Here is a 21,630-nt window from a genome sequence, read left to right on the forward strand (position 1 = left end):
TTCTGACTAAAAAAATGTATTAGTATTAAATTTAGCATTTAAACGCAACCATATTTTCATACTCAAATTTCAGACACAGTTCCTTCCAAACCTGTTCTCAGTCTCATCAAGTCTTCCTATTAAGTTTATTAAGTGTTCAATGAGATAGCTCCATGATAGTTTCACAATCTGAAGTCACATTCAATCACAGAAACAAACACCTTCTGATTTTGTAGCTTCTCATTAAAAGGTATATTGTTGTTGGTATATTGTGGTGGTGTTCCACTTAAGTGCGTTTGCTGGACAAGCCAAATCTCAAACCTGCCGGCGCTGCTGTTGAAACTCTCTGCACTAATAGGTTTTTTTCCCAGGAGGAACAATACACTGATTGTCCACAGACTACGTCTACCATAATCCCTATACCTGGATTACAAAAATTGCAATGCTCACACAATTAGATTCGTACAAAAGCTCACATGATAAAAAATAAATACCTCCCACCCCTCAAAAAAAACCAAAAACTTATTTGAATGTCATATTATTTTCTAAAAGTTGCAATTTTGTTCTTACCAAGATTAATCCTAATCCAATTGACAACCACAAAATCCGTTCTAGTTTTTGTATATAAGACAAATGTGGAAGAATTGATGATTGACTGAAAAATAACTCTATATTATACCTACTTTGTATGTAAGTCTTCCTTCTGTCTTTGCTCTCCACATTGCAAAATATCGCATGCTTGGTATGACTCAACATAAATACAGAATGTCTTAGGGCGCAAACTCTTTGCAGATATAGTTGGAGGGAAAAATCACATGCACGATTGCAACATATGCAATTTTGGTGCAAGAAATATTTTCTTCAATAAATCCGGTTTCAGAGGGCAGGCCATTGAGTCATCCAGCTAGGGATATTGGCACAATGGGATTCTTGTTCCCGGTGTGTCATGATTGGTCAGGAGAAAGGTTTTCAGCGCAGATTGCAGTGACGGGGCCAGACGAATAAATACCCTGAATCTAGTGAGGGGACGGGCGACTTCCACTGGAGGAGTGACCAGAGGTTTTCTTGACAGTTTGCTTTGCGCGTTACCACAACAGGAGGGAAACATGGTCAGCCGGTGAGTTTCTGATGAATCACAGCTTCACCAAATATGATATTTGAACTTAACTGTTTGTGGACAGAAGACTTGAGAGCTAATTTATTTAATGCAGAGGACAAAGTAAGCGTGCATTTTCTCCTGATCCTGCAACTTTTACTCCCTGGCTTAGTGGGTCATTGTCCCAGCAGCTTAAACTCCTGAGGGATTTAAAAGGTCTTTTAGGTCAAGTCTACAATTTCAGTTGCCCAGACACATTAATTAAGAAAGTGAGACTAATTTTGCTGAACGAATACAAAAGTATGTATATTTTTGGATGCTATGATGATTGATATTTCTTTTCTCTCTGCCGACAGATTTGAACACCCTGCTGCCGGCTACAAGAAGATCTTTGAGACATGCGAGGAGCTGGCGGAGCCACTTCCAGCAACAGTCACAGGTTTGTTTGCTTTTCTAAGAGAAAGAGACACCAGGCAGTGATCAGGCATATAGGACAGGATGACTCTGGCTTGAATACGTTCTGTATGCCCTCACAGGCAGGATCCCTTCCTTCCTGAGGGGGAGTCTACTTCGTTTGGGCCCTGGACTGTTTGAAGTCGGAGATGAGCCTTTCTATCACCTCTTTGATGGCCAGGCCCTCATGCACAAGTTTGACTTCAAGAATGGCCAGGTCACGTACTACCGAAAGTAAGTCAGACCTGCTTGTTTTCACCATTTTCCCATTTGAGCTCTCTGAGAAAGTTGACTTTCAAACAAAGTTGATGAGTGAAGAATCTGCACCTTCTTTTACTAATGCTAAGCAATAGCCTGAGGTTTGATTGAATTGAATTTTGATTTTTTTTCTTCCCATTTTAATACGTGAATTCACTGAGTAGCCTTTTGGGTGGATGAAACTGTGTTTTTAACAGCATTTTTTTTTTACTCATTGTAGGTTTGTGAGAACGGATGCCTACGTGAGAGCAATAACGGAGAAGCGTGTGGTGATCACTGAGTTTGGCACGTTCGCATACCCCGATCCCTGCAAAAACATTTTCTCCAGGTGGGTGCCAAGAAAAATCACATTTTACTTATGCTTACAGCAGTAAGACATTAAGACAAAATCATTGTAAAAGTTCATTAATGCTGTCCTTATGGTTATGATAAGATATTTACCGAGTGAGAGATGAAATGAAGAAGTGAAAATCTTTTCTTGCTTCTAGGTTCTTCTCTTACTTCAAGGGTGTTGAGGTGACAGACAACTGCCTGGTGAATGTTTACCCTGTTGGTGAGGATTTTTATGCTGTCACAGAAACCAACTACATCACAAAAGTGAATACCGACACCCTGGAGACACTGAAGAAGGTAGATTGGCGCTAACACACCAGGATTTACTGTTTGAAAAATGGAACAAAACACAAATTGGACTTTCTCCAAGTCCTGAGCGCCTCCTTATTTTCCAGCACAGGAAAAATGTGTTTCATTTCTTTCCAGGTTGACATGTGCAACTATATCAACATCAATGGGGTGACAGCCCATCCACACATTGAGAGGGATGGGACAGTTTATAACATTGGAAACTGCATGGGGAAAGGAGCAACACTGGCCTACAACATCGTCAAGATTCCACCCACGCAGAAAGGTTTTGGATCACTGGCACACACACACACACACACACACACACACACACACACACACACACACACACTGTGTTTTCATTCTCTAATAATTAGCACACTCTGGCAAAAGCAATCCCAGCAGCAACCTTCTTGATTGCTTTCTTTACAACTTTTACCTCTTTGTACAGATAAATCTGACCCCATTGAGAAGTCCAAGGTGGTGGTGCAGTTCCCCAGTGCCGAGAGGTTCAAGCCCTCCTACGTGCACAGGTGTGTGTAGAGAACACAGTCTGCGCAGGCTGCCTGTAAACACTCACCGAGCTGAGAATCCAACAGTCATGTTCTGCTACTTTTATCAATTCTAGCTTCGGCATGTCAGAAAACTACTTTGTATTTGTCGAGACCCCCGTGAAGATCAACCTGCTGAAGTTCCTGAGTGCCTGGAGCATCCGGGGCTCCAACTATATGGATTGTTTTGAGTCCAACGAGAGCCAAGGCGTAAGGATGCTGTTAACTTTATATATCTACCTACTTTTGGTCCAGAAATGTTATCTTGTCTTGTTTTCAAAATATAATTCTCTTCTCTCTATTTTTATTTATTTTTAAATTCTATTTCTGTGTCCGACAGACCCTGTTTTACATTGCCAGGAAAGACCCGGGAGAGTACATTGACCATAAGTTCAAAGGTGCTGCCATTGGCATGTTTCACCACATCAACACATACGAGGACCAGGGCTTCATCGTGGTGGACCTGTGCGCATGGAAAGGGTAAACGACTCACCAGGTGTCCTTGGACTTCCTGCTGACATTGTCCTCTGATGTTTGCATGCGCGTGTGTTTGTGCGTGCAGTTTCGAGTTTGTTTACAACTACCTGTGGCTGGCCAACCTAAGAGCCAACTGGGAGGAGGTGAAGAAGGCGGCAATGATGGCGCCTCAACCGGAGGTTCGCAGATACGTCATTCCGCTGGACATCCACAAGGCAAGTGACGCGCTCCATGAGTCAGGCGGCGCACGGGTCAATGCGGGCGCTGCGCCAAGTCTCACGATGATGTGTCTGTCTGGCCGCGGGCCGCATTCAGGAGGAGCAGGGGAAGAATCTCGTGAGTCTGCCGTACACCACGGCCACCGCGGTGATGCACGCTGACGGGACGATCTGGCTGGAGCCTGAGGTGCTGTTCTCTGGGCCTAGACAAGGTGAAAACGCAACGCAACTGATCAGGAGGATCATGGAGGCCCAGAGTATGCGGCAACACATCCATGAAGAACGTGCACATTATTTTACTACTTTCATGTTTTTGTTTGCAGCGTTTGAGTTCCCTCAGATCAACTATGAGAAGTTCGCAGGAAAGAATTACACGTACGCCTACGGCCTGGGGCTCAATCATTTCATACCAGACAGGGTAAATGAAGTGTATTTAAATTCAAATTACACACAATTCGCGAGGCAAACATTTTCAGAACGTTGACTTTTTCCTTTCTTATTTCCTCATCTATAAGATCTGCAAGCTAAATGTGAAAACCAAGGAGACCTGGGTATGGCAGGAACCAGACTCGTACCCCTCCGAGCCTCTGTTTGTCCAGACGCCTGATGGGGTCGACGAGGACGACGGTACTTAACAGCAGCACACAAACAGCAGCCTTTCTGTCCAACACCTGCACTGACCGTGAATGATGTTGATGATGCGTCCCCAGGAGTCCTGCTGACCATCGTGGTGGCTCCTGGCTCCCAGAGGCCAGGATACCTCCTCATCCTCAACGCCAAGGACCTGACCGAGGTCGCCAGGGCGGAGGTGGAGTGCACCATTCCGGTCACCTTCCACGGGATGTACAAACCTTGACGTCCTTTTCCCAAGATGTCACGCTGGCGTTGCAGAACAGGGTCAGCAAGGAGCGCGTGCGGGCGTGCGTGTGGTTTTGTTAGAGCAGAATAAATCACCACTCAAAAGTGTAACGTGGAGTGGATTGTTTGATACATTTCGAGAAGGAAAAATAAAATCTGCAAACTGTAAAAAAAAAAGTTGTTGTGACATTTGTTATGTGTTGGCAGGGCTCTTTTTCAACACTCACATTCACATTTTATGATAAAAAACAAAACAAAACCCTGCAACTAAAGGTTGATGACCGCTGCTTGCCCTCTGCTCTGATCTCCCTTGGCAAAACATTCTCAAAACATCAGAGAGCAGACAATAAAGCCTTCGAGTGAAATTCCTGACATGTTTGCAGAGATTTGCTCCCACTTCAATCTTATTATAGTTGCCTTCTGACGAGTTTACTTTGCTTGCATGCATGCATGCATGGCCTTGTTGTGTTGTGCTGAATCCGATTCCAGAAGAGAAGCCATTCAGGCCTCGCAGCCAGTGCAAAAGCTGATTAAATAAGGCAACAGTAACAAAGGGCAAGTTGTGACTGTTCTTTGTCAGCACGATAGATACCTTTGTGCACAATGGCACAACGCGCAGCTTGACGCTTTAATCAGATTTTCTGCACAAATATATTTAAATCCTGATTACGTTTGAGTTTCAATTATGCTTAACAGCTTTTTTTTTAAATGTTGTATAGGCATTGGGTTTTAGAAACATGTTCTTCTAAGAGATAGATAAGACTTTTTAAAAAATACCTATTATGATGTGCTTTATTTTCTGTTCTGCCTGTTATTATCACAATACAGTTTGTAAGACTCTTCCTGGGGGAGGACTTATGCTTCACTTTTGGACATAGGATTTCGTCAGTTGTGCGCTACAAATCGAAACATTTGTTTGTCTCACATGTTTCCTTCTTGGCTGATGCAAGCAGAGGAAAGAAAGCATCTACACTGCTAATAAGGCTTCACCTCTCTTGCCACATCAGTCACAGAGAACCCTTATTGTTCCATCACGTTCCCCGCTTGGATGCCAGGTTTGAGGATAACGTTCACCAAGGGCTCAAAGGAATATTTTGCAATGCCACGGTTTTTTTAATTAGAGGGTCCCAAATCCACTTCACCGTGTCTGGCTGACGCAAGCAAAATGTATTTGTGTTTGCTCTCGATTTACTTCATAAAAACACATAATTTTGTGTGTTTATTTTTTTTTTTACATGATGGCGTAACAGCCTTCCGAAAAGAAATAAGTAGAACAATATTACAGAAAATATTAATTTTTCCAGAAGAAACTTAAGCTGAGGAAAAGCTCAATGAAATCTTGATATTTCAGTTGTAACAATCACACCATAAAATAAGTCTCTCACACTTCAATCCCACAGGGACAGAGGTTCGCACAGCCAGGCTTATCCAAGTTACAAACTTAATACACAGCCAATACACACTACTTAACAAATGCTGATGTAACAGAGAAAACTCAGGTAACATAATAAGCAGTTTCACTAACACCAAACAATGCAGCAAAACCAAACAGTAAAGGATAATTGTAACAACGGTGGGAGAATATACAGCAACAAAAATAATATATCAAACAGAAAAACAGAGAACAGCGCAGGGAGAAATAAAAATGAAATGGATTCAGGGGAAACCTGATTATTTTTTTTGCTATTGGAAATTAACAGTTCAACATCTTTGAGAAAAGACTTGAGTGACTGATCTACCCATAGAAAAGAGTGAAACTGTGGTCCATGAACCAACTGCGAAGATGGCCAAAGGAAGCAGTTAGCTTAGCAAAATTAGCAGCAGGGTCATGAGTTTTCCGTCTAAAGATTAAAAAAAATGTTGTCTCTGCACCATGTGATCATGATCTTTATCAGTCTCTACATACTGCATACAGCATGGGGATGGAACAGATGTAAACAGTCTGGTCACAGTTGTGCAGGCACAACAAAACTACAATTTGTAATTCATCATGAGAGAATTGCTGTGATCCTGCTCTCACTTATTTGGGCGTTTCATTTGTTTTTGGGTCCAAGGTCAACACTTCTCAATGTCAACTTGCTCAATGATCTCTGGACAAAAAGTTAAAAGTGCTATATACAAAAGCATGTTTGCTCAGTGTTGTGAGCTGTGCACTGCGTGTACACTGAAACAAACAGGTGACTTGCCAATCCTCAGTGGCCTCCTGTCCAGCGAGCACTGAAGCAAGAGGACAATAACGGGACCATCCACTTTCTTTTGCGAACAATATTAAATGATGCAAGTTGTTCTCTAAAGTATTTTTCCCCCTAGTAAATTTCAGTTATATTATTGTTAGCATTGAGCAGCGGTGATTCACAGCCATTTGGGAGGTCAACTGCTGTGAAAGCGAAGAGGAAGAGGAGGTTCATATACACCAAGATTAATGTGCGTCAACAACAAAACACACACAAAGCGTGTGATTCTTTGCATTCTATTGTTTTCCACAAAGTCTACTATGCTAGATTTTGTATGTAGCTCTTTTAAAGAAGTACAGATTTAAAAAAAAATGTCAAACTTTTCTATTTACCTGTAGCCAACCTCTGTCCCACCACTTACATACAAAAACATAGACACAAGTGAAACGAAGCGGACAAACACACTTCCAAGTCACAGATTTCATGAAAGACATTTTCAGGCTTCGGGACAAGTGACTGCTGACAGCTTTGATTTTTTTCCTTTCAGCTATATAACTTCTGCATCTCAGGAAACAAAGGAATGACGTATTGATAGTGCAAGGTTTTAAGGTACATATATTAATATATTGTTTAGATACTGAACTATAGGTAAAGTGCAATTCTCTGGATCAGATGAAAATGTGTGTGCAAGCAGTTGAGAATTTCTGTCAGACTGATCCTGCCCATGCACAAATGAGCCCTTTACATTGGCTGCCAGCTACTTTGCACTATTAGATACAACATTCACATCATACAGCTTCTTTCTCTCCTCGTTACTTCTACGATTTCCTCACTCAGAGTGGACAAACATGATGGAAACTTGATTTCCTTTGGGTTTACTTTGTGTCCTTTTCCAACTTAGGGGCGTTCTCTTACAGGTGTATTGTATTCTTTGTGTGGAAAAACTTGTGATCAAATTGGTTCTCCACAGCAGCTGTGCATTACTGGCTTGTTTTGACATGACAGTATGATTAGAAAATGAATGTGTACGCTTGTTGCTGCAACAGAAAACGTATTCTTTTTTTTCTGAGCAACAATTCATTTCATTTTGGTCAATAATCCTTTAACCCTAACTGTCCAGGGGTGACTGACTGACAATGAAGGTAATCTAGGGTCAGATGAGGGAAAGCATCACTGAGGCCAGCTCAAGTGTAAATGCATGTTCATAGAATAGGGCCCACAGTTCACACACATCCCGTGTGCTCGCTGTCAGCACCAACACAGAACGCTGCTTCAGCATGACAAACAATCACACACAGATGTCTGGAAATAGTTTGCGCATCTGTTCTGTAAGACTAATTTGTTCAGAATGGGGAGGCAACAGTAGTTGAGTAAATTTGGATTCCCCCCCGCCCCCAAGTGCAAAAAGGGAGCGCACTTTAGCGGAGGGCAGTTGCATCGTGTATGTGCGTGTGTGTGTGTGTGTGTGTGTGTGTGTGGGGGCTGAAGGAGTCAAACTAAGGTTTCGGGGGCGAGGGACCTATCAGTTGGTCTCATAGGTAGAAAGCAGGGCAGCATCCACAGGCTCCATGCAGGAGGGGCAGGTGAAAGATCTCATCAGCCAGTCGTCTATACAGTCCATGTGGTAGATGTGCATACATGGCAGGAATCGGATGGGGTCTCCGTATACAAAGTCCAGCATGCAGATCACGCACCTGAGGACAAGTCAAAAAATGCATTACAACTATTACACACACACACACACACACACACACACACACACACACACACACACACACACACACACACACACACACACGAAACTGTATACTATTGCAATCATTTGTAAGTAATTTCCTTTCCTCTGTCATATTTTTTTTTTTTTTCTTTTAAAGATTTAGGAATAGTTTCCCGCAAAGTCTCACAGTAACATTTGAGACTTTAACATCTTTTCTATGAAATTAGGCAAATATGTTTTGGTTGAACGTTGTTAAAACAGTTCGCTATTTCTTCCAACTGCGTCGACTCACAGTTATTGTTTGGATCATTTAAAGGTCTTTACATTTTGACGACATAATATTTATCATATGCCTGTGCTGGAGGCACATTATATTATAGAATGCTCCATAAATCCTTGAAATCTGACATGGTAAAAGAAATAAAAATAAAAATCATCCAATACCTGGTTTGCATCACATATTTACAATCATCAAACACTAAATGCAAAAAATAGTTGTAAAAAGTTATTTTTAAACACATGTAAACTGCAATAAAGTTTTAAGTTATTGCGCACCGTTATGCACATAATTGCGCATAATCACTCGAAATGGCCGCTGTCACAGTCACTGACCTGACAGCAACTGACCTGAAGTGCAAAATTAGCTATTACTTTGTTGAAACAACCAAGCAAGCAGCGAGCCTACAGGAGTACAGAATAGGAAGCAGCTCACTCTCGTATCTTCTTCTCAGAGTCGTCTTTTCCTCCGTCATAAACACCCTTGGGGAGGTGCTGGATGAGGCCGATGCGCTGAGCTATGCGGATCTGTTCCTCCTCCGTCAGCTGGGTGGCCAGACGGGCCTGGCTGGGTGTGGGGTGGTACATGGGCATGTGAGCCTGCTCCTGGTAGGACAAAAACCAAGCGAAACGTTGATAAAATAAAATAATAAAGCATCTGCCCCACAAAATCGGATGACGAGGTGCGCTCACCACCGGTCAAGCTTATGAAAACAGGGCAACTGTCTCGTCTAGACATCCGCGACAGGCCAATTTAGTGGGAGTGACTCGTAAACCCTTTGTTTACTCAACTACACTGTTGACAGGACTGGACCTGAGGCAGTCTTCTTAAGGAGGCAGAAGCGCACTTCTCAATAATAATAATACTTAAAATAAATAAATAAATAAAAAGTGTTCTTGACGTATAAAAGCAAATAATGTGCGCGCTGAGTGAGCCGACAAGCATTTGCCTAAAACCAACACTGGAAGTTGTTGTTTACTGTCTCTTACCTGGTAGGGCGGAGGAGGCTCCAGGTCCGGGTCTGTCCCGTCACCGAAGCTCGCCCTGTCCGACTGGGATTCATGGAGCAAAGAAATGTCGTCCGACGTCGGCGACTTGAGACAGTTGCCCATATTTCCGTGTCTCCTGGCCGACGTCAGAAGCAGACGTTTGTTGCTAAAGTTGCTCTAGGGTGGCTAGTGACTGCTGCCTTTTAAATACACCACAAATTGTTTTGTTTTTTTGTAATTGCTAATCGTTCAGCAAACCACGGCGAAAAATGCTGAGTACATCACCATAAAAGTCCAACATAAACTCTGAAGCGAGTGTTATTTCCTGTATTCAGCCTTCGCGCAGACCTCCACCTGAAAAACAAAACAAAGAACTACCCCGCTAGCCACAACTAGCAGCCTAGCTAGTTACTTTTTCGCTAGCCAGCTGGGCGACTTGTTCGGCAAGTATCGCTCATTCCTTTGTCACAAGAACCGAATCTAGAATGTATGAACTTTATCAGCAAGATAGGCTTTGATAATGACCGGCCAGACTGATGGACGGCAGCGACATTTCTGTCTTTTATCTCGGCGAAGATTATTGAGCAGTTCGCTTCCTTGCTAGGGCTTTCCTTCCAGCGGAGGACATGCTATCGGTCCGTTGGATATGACGTAGGGCTAAAATACATTGCTGCGATTCGTTCATTCCTTTTACGTACACGGACGCACACTCAAAGTCCCACCCATTCAATTGTGGAATATAAACATCACAAAATGTGTGAGATTAAACATGTGTATTCAAATCATACGTTATGGGCAAATATTATTGCTCCTGTCTTTTAATTCATTTTACTAATTAATTTTATCTCCATTGAAAATAAACAGAGTTATGTAATCCAAAAAAACAAAAAACAAACTGAGGACCTGTCTTCTTCCTGACAGTACTTCTGGCCTTTTCTGGTCGTAATTCACGCTGCTGTTTCTTTTCTTTTCCAAGAAGAAGATGCACATTTAGGAAAGGTCAATAAGGTATTTTTATTTCTGTAAAATTCTGAGACATAGCTCAGCACACTAAGCAAAAACAAGCTTAGGTCTAAATTGTTTAAATAAAACTAACTCAATACATATTTTATATGCTTGTGGATTCCAAGGACACTAGCAGGCCTGTTGCAGCTATCTCACTTTGCGTATATATAAAAAAAGAAATCTCCATACCCATGTGGGACACTGTTAATTTGAAGCAAGCTTGGAATCAATTAATAATACAGGTCAAGAAAAAAAAAAAAAAAAACTTCTTGGACCTCTTGTTCAGTACTCGTTATACTGTTTAGAAAACTTTGTTACAGGGAAAATACATTACAATTTTTTTCAAGGACATAGTACAGATGAGTACTGGTAGCGATGTAATGGTGTGAATTATTTTTTTTCTTACCACTTTGGGAAGCCTCACTACCAGCTGAGAATCATTGCATTGCTGTTGCCTTACTGGTAGGCAGTTGTGTATGCTTGCTGACCAGTATACTTTCTTCTGATGGCTACTTCCATATGGTAAGTGTGCTATGTCTCAAAGATGATTCCATGAACATTGCAATGCGTCCATTGTGCCGTGTGGCGTGCACAGACACCAGGTTTCAAACCAATACAACACATTTGGGGGGTGGTCGTATGGGATATATGCATCACAGATATGTGCCTTTGTAATGTGCGCCTAATAACATTGCCAGTATCATTTATAGAGAATTTAATTTGTGGTAGCATTTAAAAAAAAAAAATGTTTTATATATAGAGAGGAGACATCCTATAACAGGGTAACTTTAGAACACCTTTATTTGTATATACAGGTACTGTACACATAAAAACCCACAAAGTATTTGCATTCCAGGAACTTATGATACAAATCTCCATGTTTTTGGTTAAGTGAGTTTCACAGAAATAGCCTTCCTCCAGGCAAATAAAACCAAAGCACAGACCTAAAAATGAACATTTCCAAAGTTTCCTAAACCTTTAAAGCTCATCGTGTTGAATTCCTCTAAATATTACAAGCATAATCATTTCCCTGTACATTATTAGTTAGTTAAGTTATAGAGCATGTTTTTTTTATGAAGCAGATGCATCATGGCGTGTCTATAGTGTTCCTACAATCATCCTCTGCAACGGTCAAAACATTCACAAGGAAGAAAAGTTTAAAAACGGTTAATTTTCCCCCCACCCCCGTTCAGGTGGAAATAAACTTGTACTACAAGACTTCTCAATATCAAATGGCAAATCTTTGAAAAAAATTAAAGGGTCTGAATCAGAGGATAATCCTGCTTGTAGGATGAACAATGAAATATTAAAAGGTCTTATGTTTGTCAGAGGCATGATTTAGCAACAACGCAGGGTGAAATAACAAGTAAGCATCTTTTCTTTTTAAAGTTATTCTATTCTACTGTATTCATACCTCACAACTTATATCTAATAAGAAAAAGTCCACAGGGAAAAATGAGCATTTTTCCCCTTGCACAATCATTCATACGGTAAAAAAAGAAAAAAATCCAGCATCTTTGTAACTTATTAGTATCCACATTGTCAGGGTAAGAACATGATTGCCGTTCGGTGATGGCTTTTAGTGTTGATCTGGTCTACTCAGTAGCAATGGCATGGTGATCACAATGTATTTACAGAACAATGTATAAGAAAATGTAGTTACATATTCACACACCCCACAGATGAATACGGTTAAGAGCAACACTAAATCATTCCAAAACATCCTTAGAAAAGAAAGTACCTACCAACACAAGTGACATAATTTGATCAGTTTGTTTGTTTTCTGAATCCCTCAAATATTTGACATGGATCATTACTCTCTATCCTCAAGTACGAGTCAGGAAATAGACCTTATTTGTTTTCAGTGTCCCGTGTCAACTGGCAACTGCAGTTTCAGAAATTATTGTTCTTTTGATTTTTGGTTCACATCTTTTTTTTTTTTAACCAAACTTCCCGAGGTCTCAGGACCTCAAAGTACTTTTGAAAAGAGAGTTGCCTCGGTGCGGCGTCCTGTCATTCCTCAGCAGGATCTCCTCATGTCTCCTCCCCCTACCACTAGCACCTGTCGTCCTCCTCCGTGTCGCTCAGAGGATCGCCCCCCGCGACCGACACCGTCTGTGCCAGACGCTTCCGGAAATGTCCGTTGGGGACCTGCCAGCCAGTTCGCAAACGCGGGCGCGCAGAGCTGATGGTGTTGGCGCGTCCCAGGCTGCAGGCCACGGCCGCCTCAAAGGTCAACGTCTCCATGGGTCCGGAGGGGTCCGGGCTGTGGTCATCGTCCAGGGAGGCCAGGAACGGCTCTGAGGGGTAGCGCCTCGGTGGGGATGACTGCTCGATGACGTCGCTCGCCCTTTCACTTACAATGGCCTCCTGGTTCTTCCTGGTCGGCTTAGCCCGTCTCGTTTCCTGCGGGCTGCCTTGTTCGTCTTCGTCCCCCTCGACAGAGGGCTGCGTGCGGCACACGAGCGGCGAGTAGGAGATGTGAGGCCGAGAGCGAGTCGGGGTCTGTGAGGACGGCCGTCGGCCGCTGGGGGTGCTGGACTCTGAGGTGGAAGGCACCGGGCTGTCTGAGCTGTTGCCCTGGAGACAGGAAGTCAAGACAGAGATCAGAATGAGCAATGATGCCCAGGACAGAGCGTCTTTCACTGGCTTCACATGCTTGGTGATTTAAGCTTGTGCGAATTAGACATTCCAGCATTTCGGTAGCTGTCATGAGAGCCTCTGCCATAATTTCCTCCTCCTTAATGACCTCAGTTTGGGCATCAGCCAAAATAGAAACTCTAATTACCTCCTATCAGTTTTCCAGAAAGATGGTTTCACCTATTCCGACACCCCAAATGGAATGTTTTGGATTTGATTCAAAAATGTTTAGGTCCCTTTATATATGTCTCTCAAAGTTAATCTGGTTTCTTTAATATGAGTTGAGTTTGCTGGGAGATTAGTTTGGGGGCATGCATTGACTCCCTTTGTGATATCCAACAAAGGGTTGGATTGCAGCTTTTATTTCAGATCCAGTTTGTTTCAGCACTGAGCACAGAAACTTTTTGAGAAGTGGGCCAAACAAAACAAACAGAAACATATATAATTGTTAGAACACATAGGTATACTACATGTCCTTGTCCTAGTTTTAGAAAAACCATGTTGTCCTGCTCTTGTGTAACCACCCACATGGCAGCATCCCCGCTGTTGCCACCTTTATTTACATGCATGCTATATGTAGCATTCCCACTTTTTATCACATCCCCGGCCTGCCTGCTTCCCCTTGGAAAAGGCTGACTGACGTTGATATTTGTATGACTGCCAGCTTCAGACCAGTGTTGTTTTTATTGCACAGACTCTAGTTTGAAATGATGTAGCAGTCAGTCAATGGAATTCAAAAGGAAAATAAACATAATTTTCAATTTCTATCAAAATCCCTTTTGAATATCTGAAGTCGCTCCCACGCGGCCAAGTGCCTACATTAATTTGTTATCCTGGCCTACCTGTTTATCTTGAGGGTGTGTCCTCTCTGCACTAGAGGACCGTGACGGCTGCAAGCTTCTTTCTTCGGAATTACAACGAGACTCATCTGGAGAGAGCAGGTGACAACGCTCCTTAGATCGACCACGCTCCCTGTCACCCTGCTGCCACTTCTCTGAGCGAGACACTAGAAAGAAATATATCAGACAGGCAACGTCAAGTGAAATCAAAAGAATGTGAAGCCATATTTAGAGTTGCAGCATTCACAAATACAGAGCCTCCCTGTATTTTTGACAATGCTGCACCATGTTTTCAATGCTGCTAAAGGAAAACAACAACAACAACAACAACAACATGACTGATGTTGAACTGACCAGCAGCCTTGTAGCTTTTGTGACGAGGGCGATAGACTCGCTCAGGGCTTTTCTCCTCCTGCCAGAGGCCATTGGACCGCTGATCTGCCACGGTGGAGACTGACCGCTTCATGGAGCCCCCTGAAACCTCTGTCTGCTTGTTGTGTGCACACAGACAAACAAAGAAGAGGTCCAATAATTTAGAAAAAGTGGACTGTTGCAGAGACATAAAGGGAGAAAAGCAATATCATGCTTTAGTCAGTGTAAAAACACCAGCACAGCTTCTCATAGAATTGAATTTCATGTCCTCTGGAAATACAAAGGATTAGTATAAGAAGGTAAGCATCCGTCAGCATTCCCAGAATCCCGAGTTTTAACAATCCCGAGCCTTACACGGAATCCAGAAGGGTAAAAGACAGGCCATGTCACTTCAGATTGTTATTTCTCAGCATCTCGTGCATGTAGGAAACAAGCATCAGAGCCCATGCAACCACTGACGTCCTGAGGACGCAGCGTAGAGGCTGCGCCGTGAAGATGGGTGTACCTGCGACTCTACAGCCAGACGGGGCATTGAGGAGGCCCGCACACACAGGCCCCTCCCTAGCGAAACCTCCAGAGGGGCCTCAATCCCCAAACTGCACTCGCCCACCTAGGTGAGTACAAAAAAACAACAACAACAAAAAACACACAAGAGAGGAGGGCAAGAAGAGACAGAGCAGCAGTCAGGCTTATCCTCGCCAGGACTGCCACCACGCCTTCCAGAGAGGAAGGCGGGCCACGTCATCAGTCAAAGTCATCACTACTACCACCAACATCCGCTCAGAAGCCCAGCACGTTAAAAACCCACTCCAGGGAGGAGATACAGTATGATCTTTGAGTTGAGGAGAAGAGCAAGAGAGGACAAGATACAAAACAATTCACAGTGAAAGATGGAACCTTTAGCTCGGAGGAACACTTCAGGCACATGCACATTCAGGTCTGAAGAGCTTTGCAAACAGAGCCAGACGACATCTATCTAGGAGCCGATCACATTCCTCTGCAAAAACAAACACTAATATGTTGGCACTCGGGGAGAAAAAGTTTTAGGGTCATCATCTAACAGGCAACGTGTACCAGAAATACCAGACAGAGAAGAGATGCAACAAAAACATCAACAGCTTGACAGTCTATCATTCATTTTTTTGCTAGATTAACCTCCACTGGACTAAAAGACAGGAGCACAGACAGCAGCAATTCCGTGCTCTGCAGGCACTGAGGGACATCATCCACAAAAACAGGCAGGTTTCATTCTAGTTGTGGATTAGACGCTCAGAGAAAAGTCTGCCATGACTGAAAAGAGTGCGGGTGAAGACAGCGGTTCCAAGCCCAGGTGGTGACAGTGCCGCAAGATCCAAAGGGCAACACACATTAATGGACAAAAAAAATGTCATTTTAATAATCACATTCATATAAGCTGTGTCTGGGAATGAGTGACATTACAAAAAGTTCAAATTAGCTCAAAAATAATTAATGAGATCAACATGTCCATTAGAGGGCGCACAAAGGACACGCACACATCTAAAGCCACAGTTATTATGCAAAATAACTTGTTTTCAGGCAGTGTTATGTGTCTATGGTCCATCCTTTATTTAACTAGCCTTTTCCACATTTTACCCAAAACACTACTTGTGATGTCACAAAGTGCACTGACACTTCCAGCTAGCTTCCACCATCATTTCTGTTTTTATGTGGAGGATCCAACAAAGTATTGGCTAGGAACTTAAAATTGAGGTAACAAATCTAAATGCATGTTTTCTTGAGATGAATTGTGCAAAGTTCCTAATGGAGAACAGAATGAAAAATGAAGACTTTTGGATCGGGATAACATGGGACCTTAAAAATATTTTTAACTGTTCACTCACCCACAGCGTGTCTATGACATTATATTTTGATAACTGCTTCCCCCTGGCAAGGTCAAGATCAGGGTGACGCAGGACGCCTATCATGACCATAGTGATTCACTGGACAATTACTGATGCATGTTGCTCTCTTGAAGGTCAAATATACACGTCAGGATAAGAGCACAAATGTCACCCCTGAAGCTAAAAATAAGCTGAAGATAATAATAAACAATGTTTGCATAGGTTGTGTCAGTCCAAGAAAAGGGCAACAGATCACTGTGGTAAGAGCTGATAATGATAGTGGTGGTGGTCCTCTCTTACCGGATTCTCTGGCTGACTTGCTTCGATGTCAGAGCTTATGGGCTGCAAAAATAGTTCCTGAGGTGAGATGGGACTCAAAGCCACAAAACCTCCTCTGGTTCTATATAAGGGCAGGGAGAACAAGTAAATAAACAGGGGTGACTGAAAGAGCAAACACAGCAAACATATCTGCAGCAGTGCAAAGACTCACAGGGCCGAACCGGCGCTGTGGGCCATCATTGGAAGAGTCTGTGTCTCAGACAGAATGTCCTCAGGAAGTGTGGAGGCATCCAGACGTTTGAACATTAAGCTGCTCTTCTGATGGGAGACACAACAATAACACAAACGTCAGGAAAAGGTCGACAGGCTGTTGACTGCGAGGACAAAGTTGATGTTGTAGGTAAAAATGCATCTGCATCCGTTTCCTGTTAAATATAACCTGTAACACACAGTGTGGATTCCACTGAAGAACAGGACGAGGGGCCAACCTGTGCTTCAAGCTGCTGACGGAGCTTCTTAGCTTTGTTCTGTTTGAAGTAATCCATGATCATCATGGAGGCGTAGATCTTGCCAACTGTCATGTCGGTATCTGTGAGGGCCACATGACATACCTCAGGAGATGTTTGTGTTTGCCGTGAATTGTTTTTTTCATATCCAGTACAGCTAGACTCAGACCTTTGTTGATTGGTACCAGGAGGTCCAAGGTCTTCTGGGGCAGATAAGGCCAGATGATGCTGATTTCTTTCTGCAGTTCACTATCCAGACCAATGCGGTCTTCCCCGCCTGTGACAAATACACATATTCAGCTACCCTGACCAGTGAGACATATGTTGATACCTCTCAAGCTAATGGGATGACATAATTCATCATTGTTTTATGATTGAAGTATGATATTCAGCATGCTGCGGGCTTATGTGCAACAGAATGGAAAACAGGTGGGATGAGTAGCAGCACTTCCAAGGCTTTAATATGCCAAGTGGAGTGGAGGAGCCCCGGAATTCCTGTGGAGGAGCTTAATAAAATCCCCAAGTAGAGACACAGAGATTACTCAACGAAGGCTATGTCCACATGTACATGGGTATTTATTTTTAAATAGCCTTTTCTCTGTATTTCACCCTTCAGTCCACATGCAAAGTAATTAGGGCAGTAGAACTGAGCTTTCTTCATCCAGGGCAAAGTGAAAACTGCTTTATTCTTTGCATGTATTCAAATTGTCCCCTAAGTATCATCTTTGATTTGTGTGACTTTTACTGTCCTCAGTCAGCAGCCAAACAAATGGCAGACATAACCCAAGCAACATTAGTTTGAACGTGCCAAGATGCACTCTATTCTGCCACTGTATAGATAAAGCAAGACATCAGGAGGTATTTTCCTTCTTCTTTTTTTCACTTCATATTCAATAGTAACATTCTAAAGAAACTCAACTTAATTGTCAGCCCCCAGATATGTCAATGTTGTTGAGCGCTTTTCACTTTTCGTCAGGATTCTGATTGGCCACATACTTGACATTACATGACAGCCTGCGTACGTGGTTGGACGTGGACAAGATTATTTCACAAATCTGTCAGCGTTAGGTACATTTACACATGGACACGGCCTAAATATGGAGTCTGACAGATGGATGGACAGACGGATGGACATGCTGACGGTTGGATGGTCAGTTTCAGCCCAAGAATCCACTTTACACAACGCTGACCTCGAGCTATCTTAATGTCCAGAGCTGTGCGGATAAGCGACATTAGAGTTGAAGTGAAGTGGACGGTCATGTCTTCATCCACAGGCATGTTCATCAGCACCAACCTCTGAGAGAAGATGAGCGTGTTCGTTATTCATGTAACAACACTTTCACAGATTTTGACAACAATTTATTGTTACAGTTTAACAGATGTTCTGGGTCAAACTAGTGAATCATGACAAGTTGGGTCTCTTAACTTTGCTCCACCTATCTTATCCACTTAGTTCTCATTAATCTTACTTGTCAGACTATTTGCTATATTATAGGTTCAATATTACTAAAGTGAATATATATCCAGTAACCTTATAGGCGATCTTAGCTGGACATTTCTTGCCCAGGCCCAGTGGTGGAGACATGTGAGTTAACGTCTCATACATGGCAGTGTAGTGGATGCGACCACTTCAGACACCAGAGAGGTTTAGCACATGAAGGAAGAGAGGAGGAAAAAAGCAGAGGAAGGGGGCAGGTTAGGGAAAGCAAACATTCATAACCAAGAAAGACACGTTTCTATTCAAACTGTGCTGTGTGATTTGTTTTCTGAAATTGTATTCCGACAATAAAAGATGACCATGTCACAGAGACACATTTGAAATTCATCTGGTAGTGTTAAACTGGACAGGTCAATGCTGTGAAAAATTTGTAGCCACATTTTCTGGCCTTTAGAGCCCCCTGCTGGCCGAAGACAGAAAGTGAACGTTGATCAGGAGCGGCAACAAAAACAGAAAAAACAAAACAAAAACAAAATCTCACCATGCAAGACGATCATATTCCCCCCATATGCGAACAAACTCGTCCAAGTGATGTGGACCCAGGATGGATGAGTCCCGAGTCAGGTACTCAAAGTTATCCATGATCACGGCCACAAACAGATTAAGCATCTGTTCAAAGAGAAAGATAGCAGCAGATAAAAAGACGGTTCACAAACATGTTCACATGCCAATAGCTTGTTCTCGCCCTGACCAGGAAGGAGCTGAAGAAGATGAAGGAGACAAAGTAGCAGTAGGCAAAGTCGGTGCCACAGCCTCCTTCATGGTCTGGAGACATGGTGAGAGGGGCAATGGAGGGATCTGGCTCACATTCCTGACCTGACAGACACGAGAGCATAATCTCCTGCCAGGACTCCCCCGTGGCGCTCCTGGAAGAGGTTGGACATGAATGCTTGTTGCTGACATGACACTAAAAATATCCACAGAACAAAGAGGGCAATGTATTCCTGGTCAAACCTACCTGAAGAGCAGCATGAGGGCGTTGAAAAAGGTCTTAAAATTGTTGTGTTGATTAATGTGGCTCTCGTCGTTCAGCTTGATGTTTCCAAACACCTGCAGATATAAGGGAGGCGAAATAGAGTGAAAGCACTGGTTTGTTTTAACCATCTGGCCATCATCGTTGGTGAAAAATCATCATGAAATTTAAGTGAAAGTGGAAAGTGGCCATTTCATACCAATACCAGAGAATATCAGCGGTTCAAACAAGCTTAGAAGAGTAACACATTTCAAACAATTATCCCTAAAAGCCATTTACATTAGACCTCAACGTAGCTCCATCATGTCAATTGTGATTCTTTAATGGAAAAGTACCTGCATGCCAATGATGGCGTATATGAAGAAAAGCATCGCGATGAGGAGACAGACGTAAGGAAGAGCCTGTTGGAGGGGAGAGAAGCAACCGCCACTGATTAGAAGCTGTCAAAATGATTTCTGCGTCCGTCCGGACAAGTTCTCTGCATGCTTGCGTGAGAATTTCAGAGCGGCTGGAGAGAGAAGAGCACCTTGAAAGATTGTACGAAGGTCCACAGCAGGATACGGATGGTGTAGCCCTGCCTCAGCAGCTTGATCAAGCGAGCCGCTCGGAAAAGCTTCAGGAAGCTCATGTTGATGGTGTTCACCGACTGGGACAGCCGAGCCAGAGAGTGGGGGGGTGGGGGAGGAGTAGAGGGAGGGTGGGGGCGGTGGAGAGAAACAGGGACAGACAAGATGTGAAACACAGATGGCGAAAATCGTCTCAAGGCGACTTTGGTTGCATCTGGGAGGCAGGGAGCGTTGCACCCGGGGAAACTTGGAGAGAAAAATTCTTGGAAGCCTGTGATTTGTGTCTTAGGTTGATGTTGCTGTTGTCTTTTGTTAGTAGATCAAGGCATCGCCAAGGTGTATCAGTGTGTCTGCAACTGCTCACCTGCAAATCCACAATTATCTCAGTGATGCTGCCAAGAACTGTGATGAAGTCAAAAATATTCCAAGTATCTCGAAAGTAGTTCTGTGGCAAAAAAAACAACAACACGTTAACATGCATGTAATTTTAATCAACCTGGCTCAGACATTTAACTGCTTTATTCTGCCTTCGCTGTGATACTCACCACCAAACCAAAGGCCATGATCTTGAGTATGCACTCCAGGGAGAAGAGGACGGTGAAGGCTGTGTTGAGATGTTTGAGGACGGTGTCGTAGGCTGTCGGGGCAGAGTGGTACTGACAGGGGAGAGGGCTGCACTGAGCTTCACCATTTGACCATATATTTACAATTAGAACAAAATGTTTCTGAAAGAAAATTCTTTGAATGCCCATTGAAGGTCCATTAACCTGCTTGTTATCACGTCATTGATTATTTTATTTCTGGCTATGCAGGTACTCACCAACACCATTACTTCAAATGAGACGCTAAAGGCAGTTTACTGTGAGAACGCTAAAACAACTTCATTCGGAAGTGAACGACTTTAACCTCGCCCCTTTTACCTTCATCATGAGGACCACTGTGTTGAGCGCGATCATGACAAGCACTGTGTACTCAAAAGAGGGCGAGGCCACGAAATGCCACAGCTTGTACTGGAAGGTCTGCCTGTTCTGGGGCATGTAGCGGGTCATGGGCTTGGCGCTGATGGTGAAGTCAATGCAGGCTCTCTAGTCGGAGGAGGAAAGTCACACACACAAGACTTGATGAGAAGCGCCGTTTCTCTCGCTAGCTCGCCCGCCGCCGCCGCCGCTTACCTCATTTTTCTCCAGACTGCACTCGTGGATCATCTTGTCGCCCTGCTCCTGGAAGGTGATGATGATCAGAGCCACGAAGATGTTGACGAAGAAGAACGGGAAAACCACAAAGTAGACCACGTAGAAGACCGACATCTCCATCCGGTTCCCTCGACTCGGCCCCATGTTTTCCTCCGTGACGTCGGTGGAGTGCTGAAGGACCCTGGCAGGGAAGAGATGGGAAGGAGTTGGAACAGCGGGTTGAGTCGTA

At 43.3% G+C, this 21,630-nt stretch overlaps 3 protein-coding genes across 6 annotated transcripts in view; 1 reads left to right on the forward strand and 2 right to left on the reverse strand.

The window, feature by feature from the left end:
• The first annotated feature begins 638 nt into the window (after positions 1 to 638).
• rpe65a (retinoid isomerohydrolase RPE65 a) lies at positions 639 to 4,647 on the forward strand. The gene is made up of 14 exons (XM_076019742.1): positions 639 to 1,096; positions 1,432 to 1,514; positions 1,612 to 1,762; positions 2,007 to 2,114; positions 2,275 to 2,416; positions 2,546 to 2,693; positions 2,859 to 2,940; positions 3,036 to 3,168; positions 3,299 to 3,438; positions 3,521 to 3,650; positions 3,751 to 3,865; positions 3,977 to 4,071; positions 4,169 to 4,280; positions 4,364 to 4,647. The coding sequence occupies exons 1-14, from the start codon at positions 1,086 to 1,088 to the stop codon at positions 4,507 to 4,509; spliced, it is 1,596 nt and encodes a 531-aa protein (XP_075875857.1). The 5' UTR covers positions 639 to 1,085; the 3' UTR covers positions 4,510 to 4,647.
• Positions 4,648 to 8,078: 3,431 nt separating this feature from the next.
• Positions 8,079 to 10,313, reverse strand: LOC142885254 (RING finger protein 11-like). The gene is made up of 3 exons (XM_076021529.1): positions 9,669 to 10,313; positions 9,115 to 9,284; positions 8,079 to 8,379 (listed from the first exon to the last, which is right to left on the reverse strand). Exons 1-3 carry the CDS (start codon positions 9,789 to 9,791, stop codon positions 8,208 to 8,210), a joined length of 465 nt encoding a protein of 154 aa, XP_075877644.1. The 5' UTR covers positions 9,792 to 10,313; the 3' UTR covers positions 8,079 to 8,207.
• Positions 10,314 to 10,685: 372 nt separating this feature from the next.
• LOC142885255 (voltage-dependent R-type calcium channel subunit alpha-1E-like) overlaps positions 10,686 to 21,630 on the reverse strand; it is a 40,216-nt gene continuing 29,271 nt past the window's right edge. Inside the window, exons 27-45 of one of the 4 annotated variants that reach the window (XM_076021531.1) lie at positions 21,381 to 21,582; positions 21,129 to 21,293; positions 20,754 to 20,864; positions 20,573 to 20,653; positions 20,169 to 20,288; positions 19,978 to 20,043; positions 19,628 to 19,719; positions 19,361 to 19,535; positions 19,151 to 19,278; positions 18,703 to 18,799; positions 18,362 to 18,467; positions 17,341 to 17,448; positions 17,154 to 17,254; positions 16,877 to 16,983; positions 16,687 to 16,786; positions 15,030 to 15,134; positions 14,507 to 14,639; positions 14,156 to 14,319; positions 10,686 to 13,253 (exon numbers count right to left, since the gene is read on the reverse strand). In XM_076021531.1, coding sequence (XP_075877646.1) covers positions 12,729 to 13,253; positions 14,156 to 14,319; positions 14,507 to 14,639; positions 15,030 to 15,134; positions 16,687 to 16,786; positions 16,877 to 16,983; positions 17,154 to 17,254; positions 17,341 to 17,448; positions 18,362 to 18,467; positions 18,703 to 18,799; positions 19,151 to 19,278; positions 19,361 to 19,535; positions 19,628 to 19,719; positions 19,978 to 20,043; positions 20,169 to 20,288; positions 20,573 to 20,653; positions 20,754 to 20,864; positions 21,129 to 21,293; positions 21,381 to 21,582 — 2,686 coding nt within the window. In that variant the 3' untranslated portion in view covers positions 10,686 to 12,728. Of the gene's footprint in view, positions 13,254 to 14,155; positions 14,320 to 14,506; positions 14,643 to 15,029; positions 15,135 to 16,686; positions 16,787 to 16,876; positions 16,984 to 17,153; positions 17,255 to 17,340; positions 17,449 to 18,361; positions 18,468 to 18,702; positions 18,800 to 19,150; positions 19,279 to 19,360; positions 19,536 to 19,627; positions 19,720 to 19,977; positions 20,044 to 20,168; positions 20,289 to 20,572; positions 20,654 to 20,753; positions 20,865 to 21,128; positions 21,294 to 21,380; positions 21,583 to 21,630 lie in introns of all 4 variants that reach the window. The other 3 variants (XM_076021530.1, XM_076021534.1, XM_076021533.1) reach the window with 3 other exon arrangements.

This window comes from Nelusetta ayraudi, unplaced genomic scaffold (assembly GCF_046127955.1).
Source record: "Nelusetta ayraudi isolate G7.1 ecotype Tasmania unplaced genomic scaffold, CSIRO-AGI_Nayr_v1 ptg000011l, whole genome shotgun sequence".
Lineage (NCBI taxonomy): Eukaryota > Metazoa > Chordata > Actinopteri > Tetraodontiformes > Monacanthidae > Nelusetta > Nelusetta ayraudi.

Excerpts from the sequence above, each read along its gene's own strand:
- LOC142885254 (XM_076021529.1), bottom strand. The coding sequence starts at position 9,791 with ATGGGCAACTGTCTCAAGTCGCCGACGTCGGACGACATTTCTTTGCTC. Across the intron at positions 9,285-9,668 it reads AGCCTCCTCCGCCCTACCAG|GAGCAGGCTCACATGCCCAT; the intron begins GTAAGAGACAGT and ends TTGTCCTACCAG. Across the intron at positions 8,380-9,114 it reads TCTGAGAAGAAGATACGAGA|GTGCGTGATCTGCATGCTGG; the intron begins GTGAGCTGCTTC and ends ACTTGTCCTCAG.
- rpe65a (XM_076019742.1), top strand. Across the intron at positions 2,694-2,858 it reads GATTCCACCCACGCAGAAAG|ATAAATCTGACCCCATTGAG; the intron begins GTTTTGGATCAC and ends CTCTTTGTACAG. Across the intron at positions 3,866-3,976 it reads GTTCTCTGGGCCTAGACAAG|CGTTTGAGTTCCCTCAGATC; the intron begins GTGAAAACGCAA and ends TTTTGTTTGCAG.